General features: G+C 40.3%; 1 protein-coding gene across 10 annotated transcripts in view; it reads right to left on the bottom strand.

Moving 5' to 3' along the window:
* Nucleotides 1-21,353, bottom strand: part of Ppp1r9a (protein phosphatase 1 regulatory subunit 9A) — a 280,210-nt gene that overhangs the window by 29,419 nt on the left and 229,438 nt on the right. For 7 of the 10 annotated variants that reach the window (XM_026787519.1, XM_026787520.1, XM_026787523.1 and 4 more), the window contains 5 exons: nucleotides 20,954-21,183; nucleotides 19,615-19,711; nucleotides 19,324-19,495; nucleotides 2,411-2,568; nucleotides 1,655-1,898 (listed from right to left, as the gene is read on the bottom strand). In XM_026787519.1, coding sequence (XP_026643320.1) covers nucleotides 1,655-1,898; nucleotides 2,411-2,568; nucleotides 19,324-19,495; nucleotides 19,615-19,711; nucleotides 20,954-21,183 — 901 coding nt within the window. The remainder of the gene's footprint in view (nucleotides 1-1,654; nucleotides 1,899-2,410; nucleotides 2,569-19,323; nucleotides 19,496-19,614; nucleotides 19,712-20,953; nucleotides 21,184-21,353) is intronic. The other 3 variants (XM_026787525.1, XM_005363689.3, XM_026787526.1) reach the window with 1 other exon arrangement.

Here is a 21,353-nt window from a genome sequence, read left to right as displayed (position 1 = left end):
TGCATGTTGTGTGTGTTTATGTGTGTATGTATGTCTGTGTGTATTTATGTGAGTGTGTATGCATGTTGTGTGTGTTTATGTGTGTATGTATGTCTCTGTGTGTTTATGTGAATGTGTGTGCATGTCTGTGTGTATTTATGTGAATGTGTATGCATGTTGTGTGTGTTTATGTGAGTGTATATGCATGTTTGTGTGTGTGTTTATGTGAGTGTGTATGCATGTCTGTGTGTGTTTATGTGAGTGTGTATGCATGTCTGTGTGTATTTATGAGAGTGTGTATACATGTCTGTGTGTGTGCTTATGTGAGTGTGTGCACATGTGAAGGCTAGAAACCAATATCAGGCATCTTTCTTTAGTTCCTTTCCACCTTCTTTTTGCGACAGTACGGGTCGCTGACTTGGCTAGATGGGCTGCAAGTGAGTTCCACAGATCTGCTTGTCTATCCCCCAACTCTGAGATTATAGATGTAAACCACCATGCCCAGCTTTTTCCTTGTTGCCGGGGATCCAAACCTGAGTCTACATGCTTTGGTTGTAAGTATTTTATCAATTGAGCAATCTTTCCAGTCTCTGCTTTGAATACCTTTACATATAATTCTTAATAGGCAGATACAGAATTTATATATATTTAAATATATTCCTAAATAGGTGCCAATAAAATATAATTTGTAAAATAAAGTTTCAGAGTCATGTGATTTGTTAGAGTGTATTTTTGTAAAAATGTAAGCATATAAACCAAAACATATATAAAAATAATTTCTGTTCTGTATATATGTATACATTATATTACTTATACAAAAATAACATAATTCTACATTGTTACTTTAAAGGAATATATCACATGTAAAGGGGGTGCAAACTTCATGTTTTATATTTCTCTGCACTGTTTAATTTAAACACAGATTTACTGTTTCTATATACCAAAATAAATTATTAAAAAGACAAGTATAGGGGTCGGAAAGGTGGCTCAGTGGCTAAGAGCACTGGCTGCTCTTCTACAGGACCCGGGTTCAATTCCTAGCACCCACATGATGGATCATAACCACCCACAAGTCCAGTTCCAGGTATCTGATAATTCTCTTCTGACCTTTGAGGGCAATGCATGCACATGGCACACAGACAGACCTGCAGGTAAAACACCCATGCACATAAAATAAAAATTTAAAAGTCAAGTCTCCTAACTCTGTACCTGCTCCACATCTCTTTCCCATTGCTCTTCTATCACGCACATGGCAATGCTGATCCCTGCAATGATTACTACAGTGGTAGCATCACCACCGTTACTGTGAAAACTTATTTAAATAAAAATCAGTCAACTGGTAGCGGCTGACATCTTCTAATCTTCACATTTTCCCTAAGTGGCTGTGAAAACTCCAGGCTCTAGTGTACACAACCTTTAGACAGTTTCCAGAACATTCCCTTAACAGTCAACATGGAGAAAGCTAAAGAGATAAAAATACCAGACTGCCAGGCAAAACTAAAAACAAACAAAACAAAATACATGGAAGTGGGAATTCTCTCCTTCCCTAAGATAGAAGGAGAGCAGTGTTTAAGGCTCTACACCTACGAGAAAAACCTAGTTTTATACTGTACAGTTGAGGTATTAGTGATGTCAGATGAAAGCCAAGTGTAAAAGCAAAACAAAATCCAAATACCTTTTTCATGTAAGGTTTTCTTGGTTGCTTGGCGGTGGCAGGAAGCGTCTTCTGTTTCATGATCAGATTTTGAAGGCGATGAGGGTGAAGTGTCTCCCGAGACGGAGGACAAAGTGTCCCTTTCTGGAAGCTGTAATCCTTCTTGAGACTCAGTCACGTGGTGCGATGAGAAGGCCCCATGGCTAGCCACAGGGGTGAGGAGTGCGACACCAGAATCTGATTCTGGAGAAGAAACTCTCCAATCCTTGGGCAGAAGCGATTTGGTAATGTGTGGGGTCAGAGAGACTGAAGGCTGTTGGGCTAAGAGGTCACACAGCAAGTTATGGCAGTGAGAGCTGGTGCTGTGAGACACCTACTTAGAGATGAACTGGCCTTTGCTCAGGAAAAGGAACCTTTGGATGTTGCCTTATTTCTGAGAATGCACAGCTCATGGCTACTTACCAATAAACAATGCAGCTTCCACAGCCACCTAAGCATGTACAAACGAGTACTTGAATGGTCATTACTTCCCACAAGATCAAAACTAACAGCTGAATACCAAAGGTACCATCAAGAAATATGGTAATATGGATAATGCTTTTGGCTATGATACTGAATGAATAGAGAAAAGAAATAAATGACAACCATATAGCACATTGAATATAAATTCAGGAGACAAAGACATAAAGCATTGTAGTTCCTTCCAAGGAGGGAGCAAACTCTATTAGTAAAATAGCTACCACGTTTACTACTCGTCTGATAACCAGGAGCCCTCACCTTCCGTTCCAGGCTGTCCTCTCCATCCGTAGAGCTGACACTGTCATAGAGCCGTGTCCTCGTGGGCCTCTGGCGCCTGTTCTTCACAGAGAGCTGGGCCCGAGTTTTCAGTGCTTTTGAATCCAGGCGCTCTGTCTCTGGGACGGCTTCATTGAAGTCTAGGAAGAATATTGCAAAATTATCTGTGAGTGAAGACGTTGGAGACCACAGACACTGAAATCCAATCACTGGCTATCAATGACCAGGGGGACAAGTGACACCAAAAATCTATCACCCCGAGAATATAAGGCCTTTCTGCAACATAACTAAAAAGCAGAGGTTCGCAACTACTTATGGACACACATGTTGGGGGATGATAAGGTAGAGGAGACCTTAGAAACCCCATGAAGGCTAGTTGCCAAAGTCAAGTGTGGGCAAAGGTGACCTTGACTACAAAACCGCACCGAAAGGTCATACAACTTCATTCTTGATAGCGTGTGTGTATCTAACCTGTTCCCCTTTGAACTCTATTGGAAAAAAAATACTAGGACAGAATGTATTTAATGTGAGCAAATTTAGGACAAGCAAATCTATTTCCTGGTGACATAAACAGATAAACAATTGAGCTACCCAGTGTGTAACTCCTGGCACCATGAAGGGAGAAGGAGAAAGATTACATCTTCTGAAATTCGTTTCTAGGTTACATTCGAAGCTGTTGTTGATGACTCTGTCTCATTTCTTTCTCTGAATTCTTTCTCTTCTCACCACAAACTATATTAGTTTTCCTTAGAGATATGTTTGCATAGCAAGGACTTCATGGGGAGAAGCTGGAAAGATGCCTCAGTGGTGACAAGCGCTTGTTGCTCTCACAGAGGCGCCTGGTTCAGTTCCTAGCACACACATGACACCTCACAATCATCTGGACCACCCCAGACATCAGGCACACATGTGATGCACGTTCAGATATTCAGGCAAAACATACACAATCTAAAAAAAATACATAATCTAAAAATAAAGTACAAAGACAAAGAGAGAAGGAGGGAGGGAAGAGATGGAGCAAAACAAACTAACAGACGAAACCAATAGTAGCAGCTGTTGGGTATGGCAAAGCTTGACTGTCATTTCTGTGCTTAGGAGGCTGAGGTACGAAAGCCACTCTGAATCCAAGGTTGACATGGGTGAGTCTCTGTCAGAAAATTCTATTGCAGGACAGGATGAGAAAGAGGCAGGGGACAAGGAATGATGAAGCTCCCCTAAGAGCTTTCCTGCGATCTTCTATAACTGGCTCTTAACAGTTTAACCTGTCACATGCATGCGGGGGAAGAGAATCCACCTATTGTGTTAGTGGTGTATGAGCACTGATTAGAGAAAAAGTATTCAAGTGGAGGGACTCTTTACATAGATATTCATGATCATTTACTGTAAATCAAATACTTTGATGATTAATCCCATCTCATCTTTTCAGGATGGCAGTCATTAAACAAAGTCACTTTGAAAACAATTAATTAAGTGACCCTGAATTTAAATTATTAAAATAAGCAAATAACTCGGTTATAGAAAACTGTTATACACTTGAACTGAAAAGAATTTCCCATGAGAATCAGTATTCTGAGCAATTCCTTTGCACAGCATTATCTTAAAGTATTATAAAATACAAACATTAAAGCATCTCAGGTGCTTTGTCTCTTACTTATAAAGCTGAGTACTTGGCATACAGTTCTAACAAACAAAATTCAACACACATTTGTCCAGGAGACACATCACTGAGTGACAATATTTACAGAAGGGCTGACTTTTCATATCTTATACTTGAGTGAAGAATGAAGACCGGGAGAAGCCAGGCCACTCAGGTGAATACAGAGAATAACTAGATATTTTCTAATTAGTAGTCTCTTTACTTTTTACATGCCAATGGAGGAAAAAAGTCGCCTTCATCACTTTAATTTCCTCCCTCCAATAAAATCTCTATTTGCAGCTTCTCATTAAGAAGAGTTCATTAGTTGTGATAATTGGGAGAAAGTCAACCTTACAATCTCTGTTTATGAATAAACATGCAGCACACCATACAGATGAAAGCAATAATACAATAAAAATATCACAGCTTATGCATGTCTTCCATCTTTTCTGTGTTGGAGTTGGATTGCATGCTCTGCAAAGCACTGTCACATGCTCCACCTTGTAGGTTCCTTATTATAGACCCATGAGACGACAAGCAAGCAGCTGCTTCCTCTCCTGGAGCCCAGAAACTTGGAGTAGCTTGCCCTCCTCTACACAGCTAGCTGGAACTGCTGTGATTACCCCACGGCTCTGACTCTCTGGCTACTAGCTAGCCACTCCAATTTAGTTTGTGTTGAAAAGTCAATACCGTAAGATTTTTAATACCATGGAGATGTGTTTTTTAAGTTAGGAAATCCTGTACGATGGGACCAGCCTAGGAAATCCAGCTCTCCAGCATCTACTCCATGTTTGTTAGAGAATGTGGGAGAGGGAAGGCTGGTGGAAAACTGCAGACAGTTAAGCCACAGACAGCCTCATGACTGGTTGGTTTGGTAACAACTTTGGTTATAGATGACAAAGGCACCTTAGGAAGATGTCTATCCCACATGTGTAAATATGGTTCCTTTGGCAATAGAATCCTGGCTTTTAAACACAGCACAGCATCCCGCCTGCAGGACTGCAGAAGCTTCCCTAATTGCTTGTACTGAGCAAATGAAACAAGGGGAATTGAGGAGGACTCGTTAGCAGGTGTAAGGTTTTATTGAGCTGTATAGTTTCCTCCACTACCCTCCTTTCTTCTCCCCTCCCCTTTAACCCTCTCCCATGGTCCCCATGCTCCCAATTTACTCAGGAGATCTTGTCTTTTTCTACTTCCCATGTACATTAGATCCATGTATTTCTCTTTTAGGGTCCTCATTGTTGTCTAGGTTCTCTGGGATTGTGAATTGTAGGCTAGTTTTTGAGTATAAACGGTACTTGTCTTTCTGGGTCTGGATTACCTCACTCAATATGATGTTTTCTAGATCCATCCATTTGCCCTCAAATTTCAAGATTTTTCTTTTTCTGCTGTGTAGCACTCCACTGTATAAATATACCACATTTTCCTTATCCATTCTTCGGTTGAGGGGCTTTTTAGGTTGTCTCCAGGTTTCAGCTACGACAAACAATGCTGCTATGAGCATAGTTGAACACATGTCCTTGTGGTACAATTGAGCATCCTTTGGGTATATGCCCAGAAGTGGTATTGCTGGGTCTTGAGGAAGGTTTTTTCCTAATTTTCTGAGAAATCTCCATACTGATATCCAAAGCGGCTGTACCAGTTTGCACTCCCACCAGCAATGCAGGAGTGTTCCGTTTACCCCACAACCCCTCCAGCATAAGTTGTCATGGGTGTTTTTGATCTTGGCCATTCTGACAGGTGTACGATGGAAAAGCAAAAAGTCCAGGACAGCCAAAGCAATCCTGTACAATAAAGGAACTTTTGGAGGCATCACAATCCCTGACTTCAAACTCTACTACAGAGCTACAGTACTGAAAACAGCCTGGTATGGGCATAAAAACAGACAGGAGGAACAATGGAACTGAATAGAAGACCCAAATATCAATCCACACACCTACAAATACCTGATTTTTGACAAAGAATCAAAGAAATATAAAAAGGAAAAAAAGAGAGCATATTTAACAAATGGTGCTGGTATAACTGGATATCAACATGTACAGTAATGAAAATAGATTAATATCTATCACTATGCACAAAACTCAAGTCCAAGACCTCAACATAAAGCCAACCACACTGAGCCTCACAGAAGAGAAAGTGGGAAGTACACTTGAACACCCTGGCACAGGGAACCTCTTCCTAAATATTACCCCAGCAGCACAGACTCTGAGAGAAATGATTAATAAATGGGACCTCCTGAAACTGAAAAGCCTCTATAAAGAAAAGGACACGGTCAACAAGACAAAGCAACAGTTTACAGAATGGGAAAAGATCTTCACCCACCCCACATTGGACAGAGGGCTGATCTCCAAAATATACAAAGAACTCAAGAAATTGATCATTAAAAGAACAAATAACCCAATTTTAAAAATGGAGTACAGACCTAAAGGGAGAAGTTTCAACAAAGGAATCTCAAATGTCTGAAAGACACTTAAGAAAATGTTCGACATCCTTAGCCATCAGAGAAATGAAAATCAAAACGACTCAGGTTTTTAAAAGAGCCCGGAAGTGGAGCGGTGCTGAGAGCTGTCACACGGATAGCACTTACACCGAAAGAACACTCTCTCTGACAGCCAAGAAAGGTCCTTTGAAATAGGGGACACCAGCTGCTGGGTAGCCACGTATCTGTCTTTGTTATCCATCATATGCTATCTTCTTCCACTATGTGATTTAAGAATCACAAGTATTACAACTGAAAAGAATCTTGGGAGTCTAGTCAAACTTCACTCCTCATAGGGGCAGACTGAGGCTCAAAGGCAGCTGACCATTTGTCTCCTGACTTGTGGAACAGCCTAGAAAGAGCTCGGATGGACGGGCCTATGCTCCTTCTACAGCCTAGAAGTGAAGTGCACGTGCAATCTTGTGCCTGCCGCAACCACTCTTTTTCTGTTTTACTTTCTGTTCCATAAAGAAATACATCCCCAGTGTAACTCTGCAAAGTCACAGCAGCATAGCACACCAGAGAGAACAAAACTCTAAGGGATTTTATTTGGCTCTGTATATATCCCAGGAATAAAATTCTTCCCCTAAAGAATGAGCTGTCGTTTTAGGTGGTGGCAGTGAAAAAGCACCTGGCTCAGTCTCTTAAGTTATGCCCTGTGAGATGGAAAGGATTACCTGGCCCTGTCTGTCACTTCTTCCTAAGAGAGCTCCTCATTGCTATGGTAACATGGTTTCTCAGCCCCAGACCTCAGGCATCCCCTTTCCTCTTCTTTCTGGTGTGTCTTGTTTTGCTGTTCACAAACAGAGGAAAATTGCTTTTTTCTCTCCTGCTTTCTGATGTATTCTTTCCTTCAGATCCTCCAGTCTGTGAAGCAGCCTACCACTGACTTCAGCGCAGGCAGAAACACAAATGCAGAGCAGTCTTAAACAGACCAACAACCACAGATGGATGCATTTAGAGCCGCCAGGCAGGACCTAACGATGGAAGTCTGAGTGAGTGGGACACGGCTGTACCTGCAGCTCAAGATTACCTTCAATATGGCTTTCAAGTGGATCCTTTAAAACAACTTAATGGACTTAATTATGATTTTAGTAGCTGGTATGAAAACACGCTATAAAATTAGGGTGTTATATAACCTGTAACATGAAGACCAGTTCCCTACAACACTGCTGTGACTCATTCTGTTTTTCTTCACTGTTTTGATGTACATGGAATGCTGCTGGAGGTCAGACCCAGGCAGTGGGGACAGCAGGGATGGAGCTGCATTAAGAACAAGGTCCACTATTCACTCAGTCATGCCCTGGGTCCAATCAAAACCGGTTCTATCTGGTTTCTGCTTTTGTCAACTGAAATGCTGGGCATAATGAGACACTTTGTGGCATTTTGAAACTTAAACGGTATCTGCATATTATTTACAGTGACTGCAAGTTCATAAAAGATGGACCCTTTGGGATTGGGGGCTGGTGCATACTGCATTCAGGTGGTAGAGTTAAGCATCCCAGAGAGCCAGTGTACATAGTCAGTGTGAGAAGAGACCTACAGTTCAAATCCAGAAAGAGCTGCCATGCCATAAAACTGGGCAATTTACCCAGCTTCTCAGCGCTCCCCGAGGATCCTCAACAGCAAAATGGGAATGATAATGACATAATATAATCACCACATTGTTATGAAGATTAAATGCATTAATAGACCTCAAAACGCCTAGAAGAATGAATGCTACATAATACACCCTTCATAGCTATCTTGATTTGCTGATATTGAGCAGATTAGAAAGAATGAAACGAGCTACAGAATATCATGTGCACTCACTTAAAATATTTAGAAATAGTAACAGATATGTTTCTTAATGGCAAAACATGCAGCAATGGCACATCAAAACCGAGACGCCATCCTTCTTCCCAGACTACCGGATTAGGAGGCATGGGCCAGGTAGCACTTTAATACTTAGAAATATTCAAGTTTTGTATTAAGCATTTTTTGTGTAATCCAATGGGTTTCCATATTTGTGTAGTTAAATTTTATTTAAAAAGAGAAAAGGGGCACACTTATTTTCTTTTTCACTTGGGGAATTCTTAATACCACCCTATTTTGGTTAGTTCTGCTGTTTCAGGTGTTGATACAGAAGAGGGAATTTGGAGAACGTTCCCCAGACCTTCTGCCTCTCCCACTAAAACCCTGCTGTTTTTCGCATGTGACACTGACTGCCTGATGATATTTCTACACAAGGCCTACACAGCTCGCCTTCTAGCCATTCCTGAAGAAAAACGTGATACTCAGAGGTACAAGAGTCTACGGTTCTATTGGTCATTGTGTTTGGGGACCTACTCACAGGAAACTTCCACCCTTAATTCTGTTATTTCTTTTGGAGTATTTCAGTGAATAAAATAATTTATATTTATATTATATTATAAATGTTTTTATTAAAATAAAACTATATAAATTATTTAAATTTAAATATAAAAAATTATATATATATATGAAATTTTCTATGTAGTTGATTTCTTGTCACTTCTGAAAAAGATTATTTCTACTTTTTAATCATTTCACTGGGTTAAATTTACTGTTGTAAGAACTATAGTTTATTTGCTAATTGCTGAAACAATATGTCTGAATTTCTTTTCATCCATAACTACAACTACAATTTCAAAGGACTTGGAAATGCAATTTAGTTATTTTTGTTAGTGCAGCACTTTCTGGGTGTGGTTCAAAGCTGATTTAAGACGAGGCTCTGAGCTTATAATTGGCAGACAGAAAATTTGAGACTATGAAAGATGAAGTATTTAGCTTCCTTGATAAGTAAGGAGGAACTCAGTACCTAAGGTTCGGTAGAAAGTAAAGCCTGTTACCTTCGATGGACATTGTTTACCTAAATGGAGAAGTACTGTTCAACTGTAGGAAGACATGGCTACCGGCAGCATTAGAAAACCTGAAGTTATAGCCAGGCAAGTGGTGGTGCCTGCCTTTAATCCTGGCACTTGGAAGGCAAACCTGGTCTACTGTGAAGGTTCCAGGACAGCCAGGGCTACACAGAGAAACCTTGTCTTGAAAAGCCAAAAAAAAAAAAAAAAAAAAAAAAAAAAAAAAAAGAAAGAAAGAAAAGAAGAAAGAAAAGCAAAGGAAGGAAGGAAGGGAAAAAATAAAGAACAAGGAAAGAAAATATGTGGATTTCTTTTTGGTGAGGGTTTTGTTTGCTTTTCTGGTGTTTAAATGCCACTTAGGATCATTAAAATATAACAAAACAAACAACATCAAGACAACAACAACAAAAAACAAACAAACTCATAAGCAGCAGAATTTTCAGTGTGCAATTATAGAAGCATCCCATTGTTGTTACAATTATTTTCCATAGATATCGGGCATACTTACTGTACTAATTATGCAAAATATTTGACAATTATCTTTAAGAAGAACTCAGCCATAACTTGTGGTTAGTATCCTACTGAACAGGGCCTTGATATTGTATTACTGAACCAATACAATACAGTTGGGGTGTTTTTCTGTACCATACTTAGAGGTGAATTTGCTGGTCATAACTAGAGACAGCGGTTGTGTTTCAGTAGCTATGTATCTGAGGAGAGTGCCCCGCTGTTATTTAGGACCCCCTCCAACCTTCCAGTTGAGCAGGACCAAGGGCAACAGATGGTTGATCCTCAGATCCCATAGTATCTTCCTATCCTCAGATCCCCACTATAATGTCACAGTCCAATACCCGTTAGACCACACGTCTAAACAGGAAATATTTGGAATATACCTTCCCGGTAAAGTTCCCTCAGACAGGACATTAACCACATTTAGGTTAAAAATGATCTTTACTTTTAGAAGATCATAATCAATCTTGTAGTTCTACCAAAGTCAAACAAAATTGGAAATCCAAAGCAAAATATTATGAACTATACTTTTTTTTTTTTTACTAAAATGAGCAGAAAATTACTAAAAGTACATTCTAACTTTTCATTCTAATAAGCCAGCTTTTGTATGCTCTCATAGCCATGTGCATCTTGATGAAGCTGAGTGGTTTGGAGAGGGGTCTGGAGACTTCCATGAATTTATGAAGACAAAGTGAGAAATGCAAACCAAAACCAGCCCCATCCACAACTCCACATCTCCCATGGCTGTCCTTGCGGCCTGTCATGGCTTCAACTGTAGACAGGCTCAAAACTTCCACCAGCCTCGCTAGGCAATTTCGGTGCTTGTGTTTTTGAGGAAGCAGGCTACTTTTTACTTTAATTGTTTGCCAGAAAAAAAAGTCAATAAATATTGATTTCTCATTCATTTGGCTTGTTCATTAAAAATTTCCAGAGTGATTTACCAGGAATGTTCACTCTCTAATTAGTGAGAATCAATAGCATTGCAGTCAAACTATTTGTTGAGCAGTGAAGAAGATTAAAAATAATTCAAGATAAACGACAAACTATAAAAATTTACCAGATTTTTAAATTTATTTATACATGACTAAAGAAAGCTTGATTCTACTCCAGAATTAGTCCTGGCCCACTTTTGAGCTAAACAATGAGACAATAAAACAACTACTTCATTGCCATACATCTAATGTTCTTATAGGAGACATTCTTTTCAAAATGCTTATTAGATTTATTTATTAACTTATTTATTTGTGTGTGGGGACACTCTGCACGTGCCAGGGTTACTGTGGAAGCCAGAGGACAAATTGTAGGAGTTGGTCCTCTCCTTCCACCATGTGTATCCTAGGAACCAAACTCACCTTGTCAGGTGGTAGCAAGCACCCTTATTGGCTTAGCTATCATGCTGGATATTATATGAGGCAGTCTTCATAAAGAAAAACAAGTGTTCATTTTAATGACTTCTCACATAACGAATTCCATTTTTAATTATATCTTTAACTTTAGTTTACGATTCTGGCCTCTTGTGCTGAAAGTGAATGCTTAATACACTCTCAAACTCTACCAGGGTATAAAATAGACGTTACAGTGAAGATTTGACTGGTGTGAAAGACCCAGGTATCTGAAGAGCTAATCAAATAAGGACCAAGAGAAAAGGGACGGGGGAGCGAAGAAACATTTCTCAGGAGTCCAGTGATCTTAGGAACCTCCTTATTGTTTGACGTGTCTCCTAATAGGATCCTTCTCTCTCACTCAATCTTAAAAGCATGTTAAGTCTGAGTGTGTGTGTGTGTGTGTGTGTGTGTGTGTGTGTGTGTGTGTTTCTCCTCTTTAGTCTCTAGTTATGGGGTTGCTTGAAAGGGAGTGGCACCATTAGGAGGTGTGGCCTTGCTGAAGGAGGTGTTTTATTGTGGGAGAGGACTCTGAGGTCTCTTTTCCTCAAGCTTCCCTCAGTGTGGCAGTCAGTCGTCTTCCTGTTGCCTGCAGGATGTAGCGCTCAAGTCCCCAGCAGGTCTGCCTGCTCTCTGCCATGCCCTCCATCACGATGATAATGGACTGAACCTCTGAACCAAAAGCAAGCCACCCCAATTAAATGTTTTCCTTATAAGAGTTGCTGTGGTCATGATATTTTTGTGACAGCAATATAAACCCTAACTAAGACAAGTTATTTTGCTTGAAAAAAAATCTTTTCCTTTTCGTTTGCTTGCTTTTTGTTTTCTGCTTTGAGATAGTTTCTCATGTGCTTTAAGAAAAATTGATTTAAAAATTTAATCTAGTAATTCCCTGTTAAATTTTAATAATCCACTGACTTCTGAGTTTTTAGGTATTTGATTAAAGCAAACAAACAAACAAACAAAAAACCCAAAACAGTACAAGTAATAACCACAACCTGGGTAGGGTTTGGAGGGGAGGAGGTTGATTTCATCAAAACAAATTATATTCTTTCATAAAATGCTCAAGCAATAACTTTTAAAATACAATGCATTGTAACTCTGCTCCTTTCTTCTATCTTCTTGCTTGTTTACTTCACTAGCTTCCTCTAGTATCCACTTGCTAGAAATGCTAGGTCAACAATGGAGAGAAAAGGGAACGGTGCTTTTAATAAAGCAACACTGAATGCATTTTTAATTTTGTAGAGAATTCCTGATTTCAGCATTTGTTATGCACAGGAGGTTTGATGAAGGCTTTTGTTACTCTCATGATATCAAGTTAAGGAAGTTCTTTTGCAGTTCTAACTGGATAAAACTTATTATAGATAGATAATACTAACTGTCCATCTTCAGTCACTGAAATAACTATATTAAATTTTCTTTTAGCTAATATGTGAAATATGAGATCTTACCTTTCTTAATGTTAAACCAACTTTTGTGTTCTTTGCACAGGCTTACTGTGGTCATGATACATCATATTTTAAGTTATATTTCTGGATTTGGCTTGCTAATATTTAATGTGGGATATTGAAAGTTTTTAGATCAACTGGACTTTCGAGGTCTGAGCCTTGAGATCATTCCTGGGCTTGCTGCTTTCGTTCTGTAGTGGATTTTTTAGAAAAAACATGAAGGGTCATTGGTACAAAAATATCTACATTTTGCTTGCCTGGGATATAATTTTTGCTTATTTTGTATTGTATTCATTTTTTCATTTGAGACAATTCTTCCCGTGTAGAAGGCTGGCCTCAAATTTGTGGTCCTGCCGCTTTTGTTTCCTGAGGGCTGGGGCTGCAGATGACAAACTTCTTCATCATTCTTAAAGGCACTGATGCTAAAGTCAATAGGTGAACTGTACACAGGTTTGCTTTGGGCCACCAAGTGGCAATAACGACATGGAGACTTCTTATTAATTATGAAAACTCGGCCTACAGCTTAGGCTTATTTCTAACTAGCTTTTATAACAACTTACCCCTTTTCTATTCTACCTGCTGGCTCATGGCTCGTGGCTCTTACCATCCCTCATGCGTGTCTTGTTCCCTATGAGTCTGGCTGGTGACTCTGCTTTTCTTCTTCCCTGAGATCTTTCTGTCCACCTATATCTCTTCTTGCCTCGATTGGCCATTTAGCTCTTCATTAAATCAATCACAATGACAAATATTCACACAATGTAAAGGAATATTCTGCAACAATGCACAGTTAATTTTCTTTCAATATTTTAAAGTTAGTATCCTGATATCTTCTGGCTTCTACTTCAGAAATTTACCACTGTATCTTTTATTGGATAGTTTTATTTTATTGGAGATATTTAGACTTTTAAACCACCCACTCATTAAAGCAGCAATCATACTTCTGGATATCTATCTAAGTATTATAACAAGTTTAAAAAGGGGACAACTCATCAGGTAGTGCATTGTGTCATTATTAAGAAATCTTAACTTATTATCATATACATTCAGTATAAATTCTAGCTTTCTTAAACAGGGAGTTTTCCCTGTTTCCAGACCTAATCTAAGACCAGTGCTGACTACAAAATTTCATATAGCCCTTATCTACTTGGTGCTTGGTAGGACCAAGACAGAAAGTGCAAGTGACATTTGGGATTCTCAGACAATAGGGATTCTGAGAGGAAACACGCTAAAGCACACACTTGAGATCCTAGGACTTGGGCCACCAAGACAGGAGGGTCCCATGTTTGAGGCCAGTCTAGATGTCTCAAAACAAAAGCAAAGAACAACTACAAAAAATATTAAAGGGAGCAAAGACTTTTTTTTTTTTTTAAATGAAAGCAAATTTGGCACAGTTGCTGCCAGTCAGCTGATTCAACCCTCTCCCTGCCAGCTCTACTGGACGCTCCCAGGCTCATTGAGAGCCCAGGACGGGGCGGGTTTTGTTGTGTTTTTAGGAAGATGATGTGATTATTTGAGTGATGGTTTACAATCTTTCACCTGCAGCATTGCCATTGCTGGAGCTGGGTAGACGGAATACACACAATGTATAGAATACATAGGATATACCATGTTGGGACTTCTTTTGATGGGGTCTTTGCTATGTTTCATTGTTTCACCCTCAGGGCTGCATAGGAATTTCTATAAAGGGACAGCTGGACATGTCTGCTGTCAACACTACCATGGTGGTAGCCAGCACTAAGCTCTGGCTGGACTTAGGCCCTGCACCAAGGACTTAACTAAGATGATTCACGGAATTCTCCTATCAGCACCATGCATTTATTCTTTCATAGCTTTTCTGCTTTTATAAGATAAGGACCATTAAAGAACTTCTTTATACTCAACAGATGGAAGAGTTGGTACTTAAATGCAGTAAGCAACTAGAGAAACAAGTACTGTGGGCAGGGATGTGGGTGCACTGGTGTGTGGATGGAGGTGTGGATGTGGGTGTGGGTGTGAAGGTCACTGTTGAGTGTCTTTCTCGACTGCCTTCCACTTCCACCTCGTTGTTTGAGACAGAGTCTCTCACCGACCCCTAGCTTACCCATTGGCTTAAATGGCTAATGATCTCCAGGGATCTATTTGTCTCTGCCTGCTCCCAGGTTCTGGAGCGACAGATTTGTTAACATGCCCAGATTTTCAGACAGGTGCAAGGGATTCAAGGCCAGGCTCTCACATTTGGGGAGCAGGCACTTTAGCAATAAAGCCTTCTCCTGAACACGAATGGTGAAGTGCTTTGTGGAACCCTTGTATTTACACTTGGCCACAGATGAGGTTCAGTGTGTTCTACGCACGAGCGTGGCGCGGAGGAGGTAAATGTGAGGCGCACCTAGTAGCCACGCCTACCTTCTATGGCGACCTCCGGATTACTCACGTCCCTCTAGGCACCTCCGTTCTGTTCACAACTGGTGGTGACATTTACGGTGTTAGGGGCCAGGACATTTTGAGGCAGTCAGAGCCCACTTTATACCAAGGCTACCTCGTGCCAGTTCAAATGACCCCATTTGTATTAGAAACATCAATTAAGGAGGGAAAAAGTCATTTTGATTTTAAGCAACTTTTACCTGAATTCCCTTTTTCTCTTCAGATGTGTATATGATATGGTGACTTAAGTTCTACATCTATCTCTTTCCCATGTTCAATTCCATTCATCCCACAAATTATTTTTGTTACATACTTGCCATTCTTTCTACCTAGTAAGCTACCTTTCTCCTTATAAGTCTCTGCCACTTCAACAGATACTCGGTGTTCTCATGACTTCCAATAAGATTGCACTTTTTTTTATCCCTTTCACTATAGTAACAATCGTTTGCCTGAATAGGTAACTCCCTCTTATCCATCCCAGGCTTTCTTTCGGCGCTCTATGGAACATGCGTTACCCCTCTCTAAAAAAAAACAAACTCTAAATATTTAAGCTGAAACAGCAGCATCATCATATGAATCGTGAACTATGTGGATGCTCAGGATAGACATTTTGAATTTCAGGGGATTTTCAAGGAAAAGTATCAGAAGTAAGTTAAACCTCATAATCTAATGATAAGGCAACATGGTAGCTCAGCCCCTGATGTGACCGCCATCCCAGAGTAGAGGAAGCAGGGTACAGAACTCATGCATACCGGTGTTAATGAGGTACTGAGCAAAGGCAGTGTGGGAAAAAAAATCACAGTTTTTACAGACGAAAAATAATATTTGACAATTACACGGTGTAAAACAGAGGTGATTTGAGATCTGTTAACTATTGATGAAAAATTATTGAATTGTTTTCTATAATTATGGGGAGAATAAATAATTAGAATATATTAAAGAATGAATTTGTACGCATAATCTTTGGGTTCCTCTCTCTGCTGTGGCCGGCGTGGAACTTGCTATGTCGGGTACACTGGCGTGGAACTCACAAGGTCTGCTGGCCTCACTCCTGCTCTCTGGGAGCTGGGGTTAAAGCCCTGCACCACACGCCTGGCCTTCTACCAAAATTTTAATAAAATACCTGCCTTGTTTTATTTCTGACCAGGATACATTCAAATACCATTAAAAGATAATTTAAATGTGGTGAATTTTTTGTAAGGTTTGAAAATTGGTTACATTCCTCAAAAATGCCTGGAATTCCAATCCTGAGTGTTGACCCAAAGTTTTGCAGGAAGCTCCATCCTAGGACATGGGTCAGTGGGGAGGAATGGGGGCTTCCAGCCCACTCCCGCTGCCTCTCCTTGCCTCGCCTTCCCTCTCTTTCATTATTTTGTTCTGAAACAGTTTATCATTGACCTAATTCAAGAGCTGCCTCAAGCCCAAAACACCTTTTAACCCTCCAGACCTGGGAAGCAGATGAGAACTGGACAGTCCTAACAGGCTGCACGATAACCCAGCACCTGTTACAGGAAGTCGCAAAGGTCTTCCAGTACTGAATGGGCTGTGTTTGGTCTGCAGCCTTCCTCCCTAAATCTCTAAGTCTTTGGTGTTCCCTGGCAACAGAAGCAATTTAGAAAAGTACTTTCCAGAATGTTCCACCTAGCTCCTAACCAAGCCACTTACGTCGATGTGCTCATGTGATTGAAATTCAAGATCTACCATTGGCTGTCTTTGACTAAGAAACTGGAAGAACATGGCTCGATGTGTGCATTGCTAAAGTCTGCAGTGACGATTCCACCTCGACACAAGCAGGGTGGCTTTCAGGAAGAACGAGCAGTCACCACATCTCACTGTGAACCGACAGTGTTGCTAGGGAAACTGGTAATTACTTAGCAAAATGGAGGGTGCAGAATAGAAAAAGAGTTCAGAAGAAATGTAAGGTTTTGATCCAAATCAGCATGTTAATAGCACAGTTTGTTGATCTTCTGTAGTCATATATTTTAATAAATGCCATTAATTATATGTTTGACAAGATACCAATTTCTAAACTGAAAGAAATGAGAAACGAGGAAAGTCTACTGGTTAGTGGCCATAGCCTGAGTATACCACAGAAGACCCTGTATTTATAGTAAACTACAATTAAACTTTAGACACCCATAAAGGTTAAAAACCTACACTGGCTTGGTTTCTGCGCCTTCTCTTTTGACTTCAATTGTACGCCTTTTCAGGGATAAAAACTGATAGCATGACTTACCTTTGCAGCATAGCCACATGGTGCCAAGCAATGGTGGCTGGCTGGAGAGGAAAGAGTTGACACCACTTTTATATTTCACATAATAAGGCAGATCCAGAGCAGGTGGGGACCCTCCTGAGACAGCCCTCGGTGGGATGGTGTACCCTCAAGGCTCCTCCCTGCCAACTGACTTCAGGCAGTACTTATAAACGATCCCTTACTTAGGGACAGCCCAGCAGAGAGGCATACACAAAGGGAGTGCATCCAAATCTTTAAACACCGACTTCATTAAAATGAACATTTTTCAGTTCTTTGCACTTTTAATGATTAAGAAACTACATCTGAAGTTAATGCTGCAATATAAATAGCTGCTTATTAGAAACATCTGTCTGGAAACGTCTGTGTCTGTGTGTGGTACATGCGTGTGCATGTTTGTGTGTATGTGTAGACATGCCAATGAGTGTTTGTCTTAGTGTGAATACATGTATGTTGAGCTCAGCTATTATTCCTCAAGAAACATTATTTTATTTTACATTATTTTTTTATCAGGATCACCAGTTTTAATAGTTGAAATATTTTTATGACAATAGCAAACAGATAAATTATTGGTGCATTTTTTGTTGTGCTTACAAACAGAACTGCAATGATTATTTATCATGCAATGCAAGTTTATCTATTTTCCAATAGAATTCTGGATCCTTTTTTTTTTATTTTTACTTAAAAATTTCCACCTCCTCCCCTCCCCTCATTTCCTTCCCCCTCCCCCCATTATTTTAGAATAGATCTCTCAGTGAACCGGGAGTTTTGATTCAGCTAGGCTGGCTGATGACAAGCCCCAGAGACATGAATTCTTATCTCTTGCTCCTTGTCCTAGTACTGGGATTACAGATGTACACTCTGCACATGGCTTTTTATGAGAATGTTGTGGATCTGAGTTCAGGTTCTTACACTTGTGTGGCAAACACATTACCAGCTGAGCCATCTTCCCAGCCCTGAAAATATTTTAATAGGAGAAAAAGATCACCAAAAAATGAAACAGCTCCTAACAGAGTTTTGCTGCAAGTCAGGCTCGTGAGTGGCCAGGTCGCGGTAACACTGCTTTTGTGTGGCGCTCTCTATAAATCCATTAGAAACGAAGAAACCAAGTCTCCCAGGCTTCATATTTATGTGTACACAATCTCTTTTTTTCTATAATAAAGTATATTTATTCATATATATCAGGAAAGCTGTATTTATGAATATTATATGAGAATATGTATATATGTAAAGATTTCTATGAATAGAAATACATTTAAGTATGTATACTTTTGATTATATTATATTAATAAATGAATACATTTAAAAACTTATAACTCAGTTAAAGTCAATAATCTGTTGTTAGTTATAAATAGTTCTTTTAAAAATTAATCTCATAATAGTCTTCACATGAATATACCATTATCTTTGAAACATTTTTCTATGCTTTGACCTCTGTTTCTGTTTTCTTTTTTTTTCATTTTTAATGTACGAATGCACTGTTTAAATGAAACATTCATATGGATATACACATAAACTCTACATACAGAAGTGCCATGTGGATTGTGGATGTGTCCGATGCTATGTTCTCTTCTTATTTGGTTTTGGGCAAGATGGACCAAGTACAAGCAGGACCCCACATAAAGAAGAGAACTGAAGAGAGAATCTTAGATCAGGTTGCCAGCCCTCTGATGCATGGGCAAGATACTATTCTATGGGTGGGGACCAGAAGAAATGGACTATTATTTCCAATGCCGTTTACGAAGGGCATTTATTCCTGACACTTGGGTTTGCTTCAGTTGGAACTGTCATTTACGCTGAAGTGGTCATGTTTGATACGGGCGAAAACGGACAAGTTCTTATCCTTATAAGCTTTAGAAGGTGGCTTGAGCTTTGGGATCTCCAAGCCAGAAAAAACTCTGTAAGCACAGTGGTAAGGAGAGACCAACCTTGACCCAAGCCATCCTGACAGGACATTTGTCTGACTTCCACGTTCTCCATAGTGTCTGCTTTGGAGCCCTCACCCGGAGACGTTCTCCTCTCAAAGATGTTGTTGTTGTTGTTCACCTGAGTCCCACTCTGCTTCAACAGCCTGAACACTTCAGCCTCCAGATCTCTAATCTAGAAAACAAAAGGCCATTCACAAACTGAATGCCCAGCACGTTTCCCTCTGGCAGAGCCGCCTCCCCACGCCTCCCCACGCCTCCCCACGCCTCCCCACGCCTCCCCACGCCACTCACCCGGACTTGCAAGCCTTGCACTTCTACCAGGTGAGCCTTTTCCACCTCTTCCAGCTTCTTTCTTTCTACTTCCTGTCTCTTGATGAAGTCGAGCTCTCTAAAGAAGAAAGTAATAGGTTCAATTGTAGATAGCGTTAGTGAGGAAGAGCTATTTAAATAAATGAAACTCAAATAGAGTTAGGAGGAAAGTTTAAGGCAGCAAAAGAAAAGACATCTTTAATGATTTAATCACAAGTACAGGAAGTATTCTGATTTTCTCGGTGTGCTGTTCACCTGGTGTGAGTCCTGATAGGGAGCATGCACACGCGTGTGGACAGGAGTGACTGCACCGACTCCGTGGGGAATTGAATGGTGATAATTTCCTGTCAGTAGAAGTGATTCTCTATTTCCAATACACAAGGCAACAGATGGCAGTGAATGGTAAGAGCTGAAAAGAGGTCGTTCCAGCGAGAAAACCGTGGGCACTGGGACACAACGCATTCACACCTCCACGGGTAATCTTGGAAAAGAGGGTACCCCTCCATTCTGAGAGCTTCTGATGGAATATGCAAATCTGGTCATTTCTTATACATACAGTGTTGTTAGCAAAAAGCTAAAACAATAATGTATTGAGTTTACACTAACAGAGTACTGCTATCCTCTCTTAAACAACTCATTAAAGCTATCTGTTTCAACTATTAAAATATTATTTCCAAGACAGGAAAGAAATATGATGATGGTGTCACACATACTTCGCTTCTAAAGTTTGTCACAGAAAACCATGAAAGGACTGGTGTTGGTCTAGAGTCAGAAATAACTCATGAAAATCTCTTTGGGCATGCTCTCTAAGATGAAGTCATGGCCCAAGAGATGGGAGGGAAACAAGCAGCGCAGCTCGGAAAGGAGCTGCTGAAATTTCATATGAGGGTGTGGTGAGGGCTCCAGGAACAGAGGACGAGCAATGCAGAGCAGAGGCAGGGTGGGAGGTCCGGCAAGTCAGTGTTTACGTGTCTACAGAGGCAGTGTCTACAGTCACTGATTCTGAGGACAGACAGACCCCACCTGCTCTCTGCATGTAGCATGTCCAACTGTCTCCCAGCTCATGTAGGACTAAAGCTACACTGCTGGTTTCTCGAACAGAGATGCTTCCAAAAAAATCCAGTAAGTGTAAATGTTTTAATAGTTACTATCAAAAATTAAGAAGGAGTCAGCTGAAAAAATATATTTCCATGAGAAAAGTTGCTCTCCCAATCTGTGGGATTCACCCCCCTGCCCTTTGCACACCTCAAACAGGATCAAGCATCGGGGATGGGTCCTCTTCAGACGTGCTTGGGTTCAAACTGCTATTTGGAATGCTTACTTTTGTTGAAAATCCTTGATCAACTTCTTTGCTTTGTTGTACTTCTTTTCCAAGGCCTGATACTGGCTTTGAGTCTCTTTGAGATGCTCATTCACAGTGTGGCACAGCGTCTGGGCCTCGATCCAGTAGGTCTCCAGCTTCAGCATTCTCTCCTTATTCTCCTCAATATTCTGTTGAAGTTGGCTCTTCTCTAGTTCCCACCTTACTTTCTCATTTTCTGCTGCTTGCAGCTGGAGAAAACAAATGTCAAGGCAAAAATGATTTAGGTATGTCTGCAGCAACTATCGCTCCATTCTCATGTGTGAGTTTACCCCTAAATAAATAACCGTCTCTCTCTCTCTCTCTCTCTCTCTCTCTCTCTCTCTCTCTCTCTCTCTCTCTCTCTCTCTCTCTCTCTCTC

Source organism: Microtus ochrogaster, linkage group LG10 (assembly GCF_000317375.1).
Source record: "Microtus ochrogaster isolate Prairie Vole_2 linkage group LG10, MicOch1.0, whole genome shotgun sequence".
In the NCBI taxonomy this organism is placed as follows: Eukaryota; Metazoa; Chordata; class Mammalia; order Rodentia; family Cricetidae; genus Microtus; species Microtus ochrogaster.
Note: the sequence above shows the minus strand (reverse complement) of the source record. Positions and strands in the feature narration are given on the sequence as shown.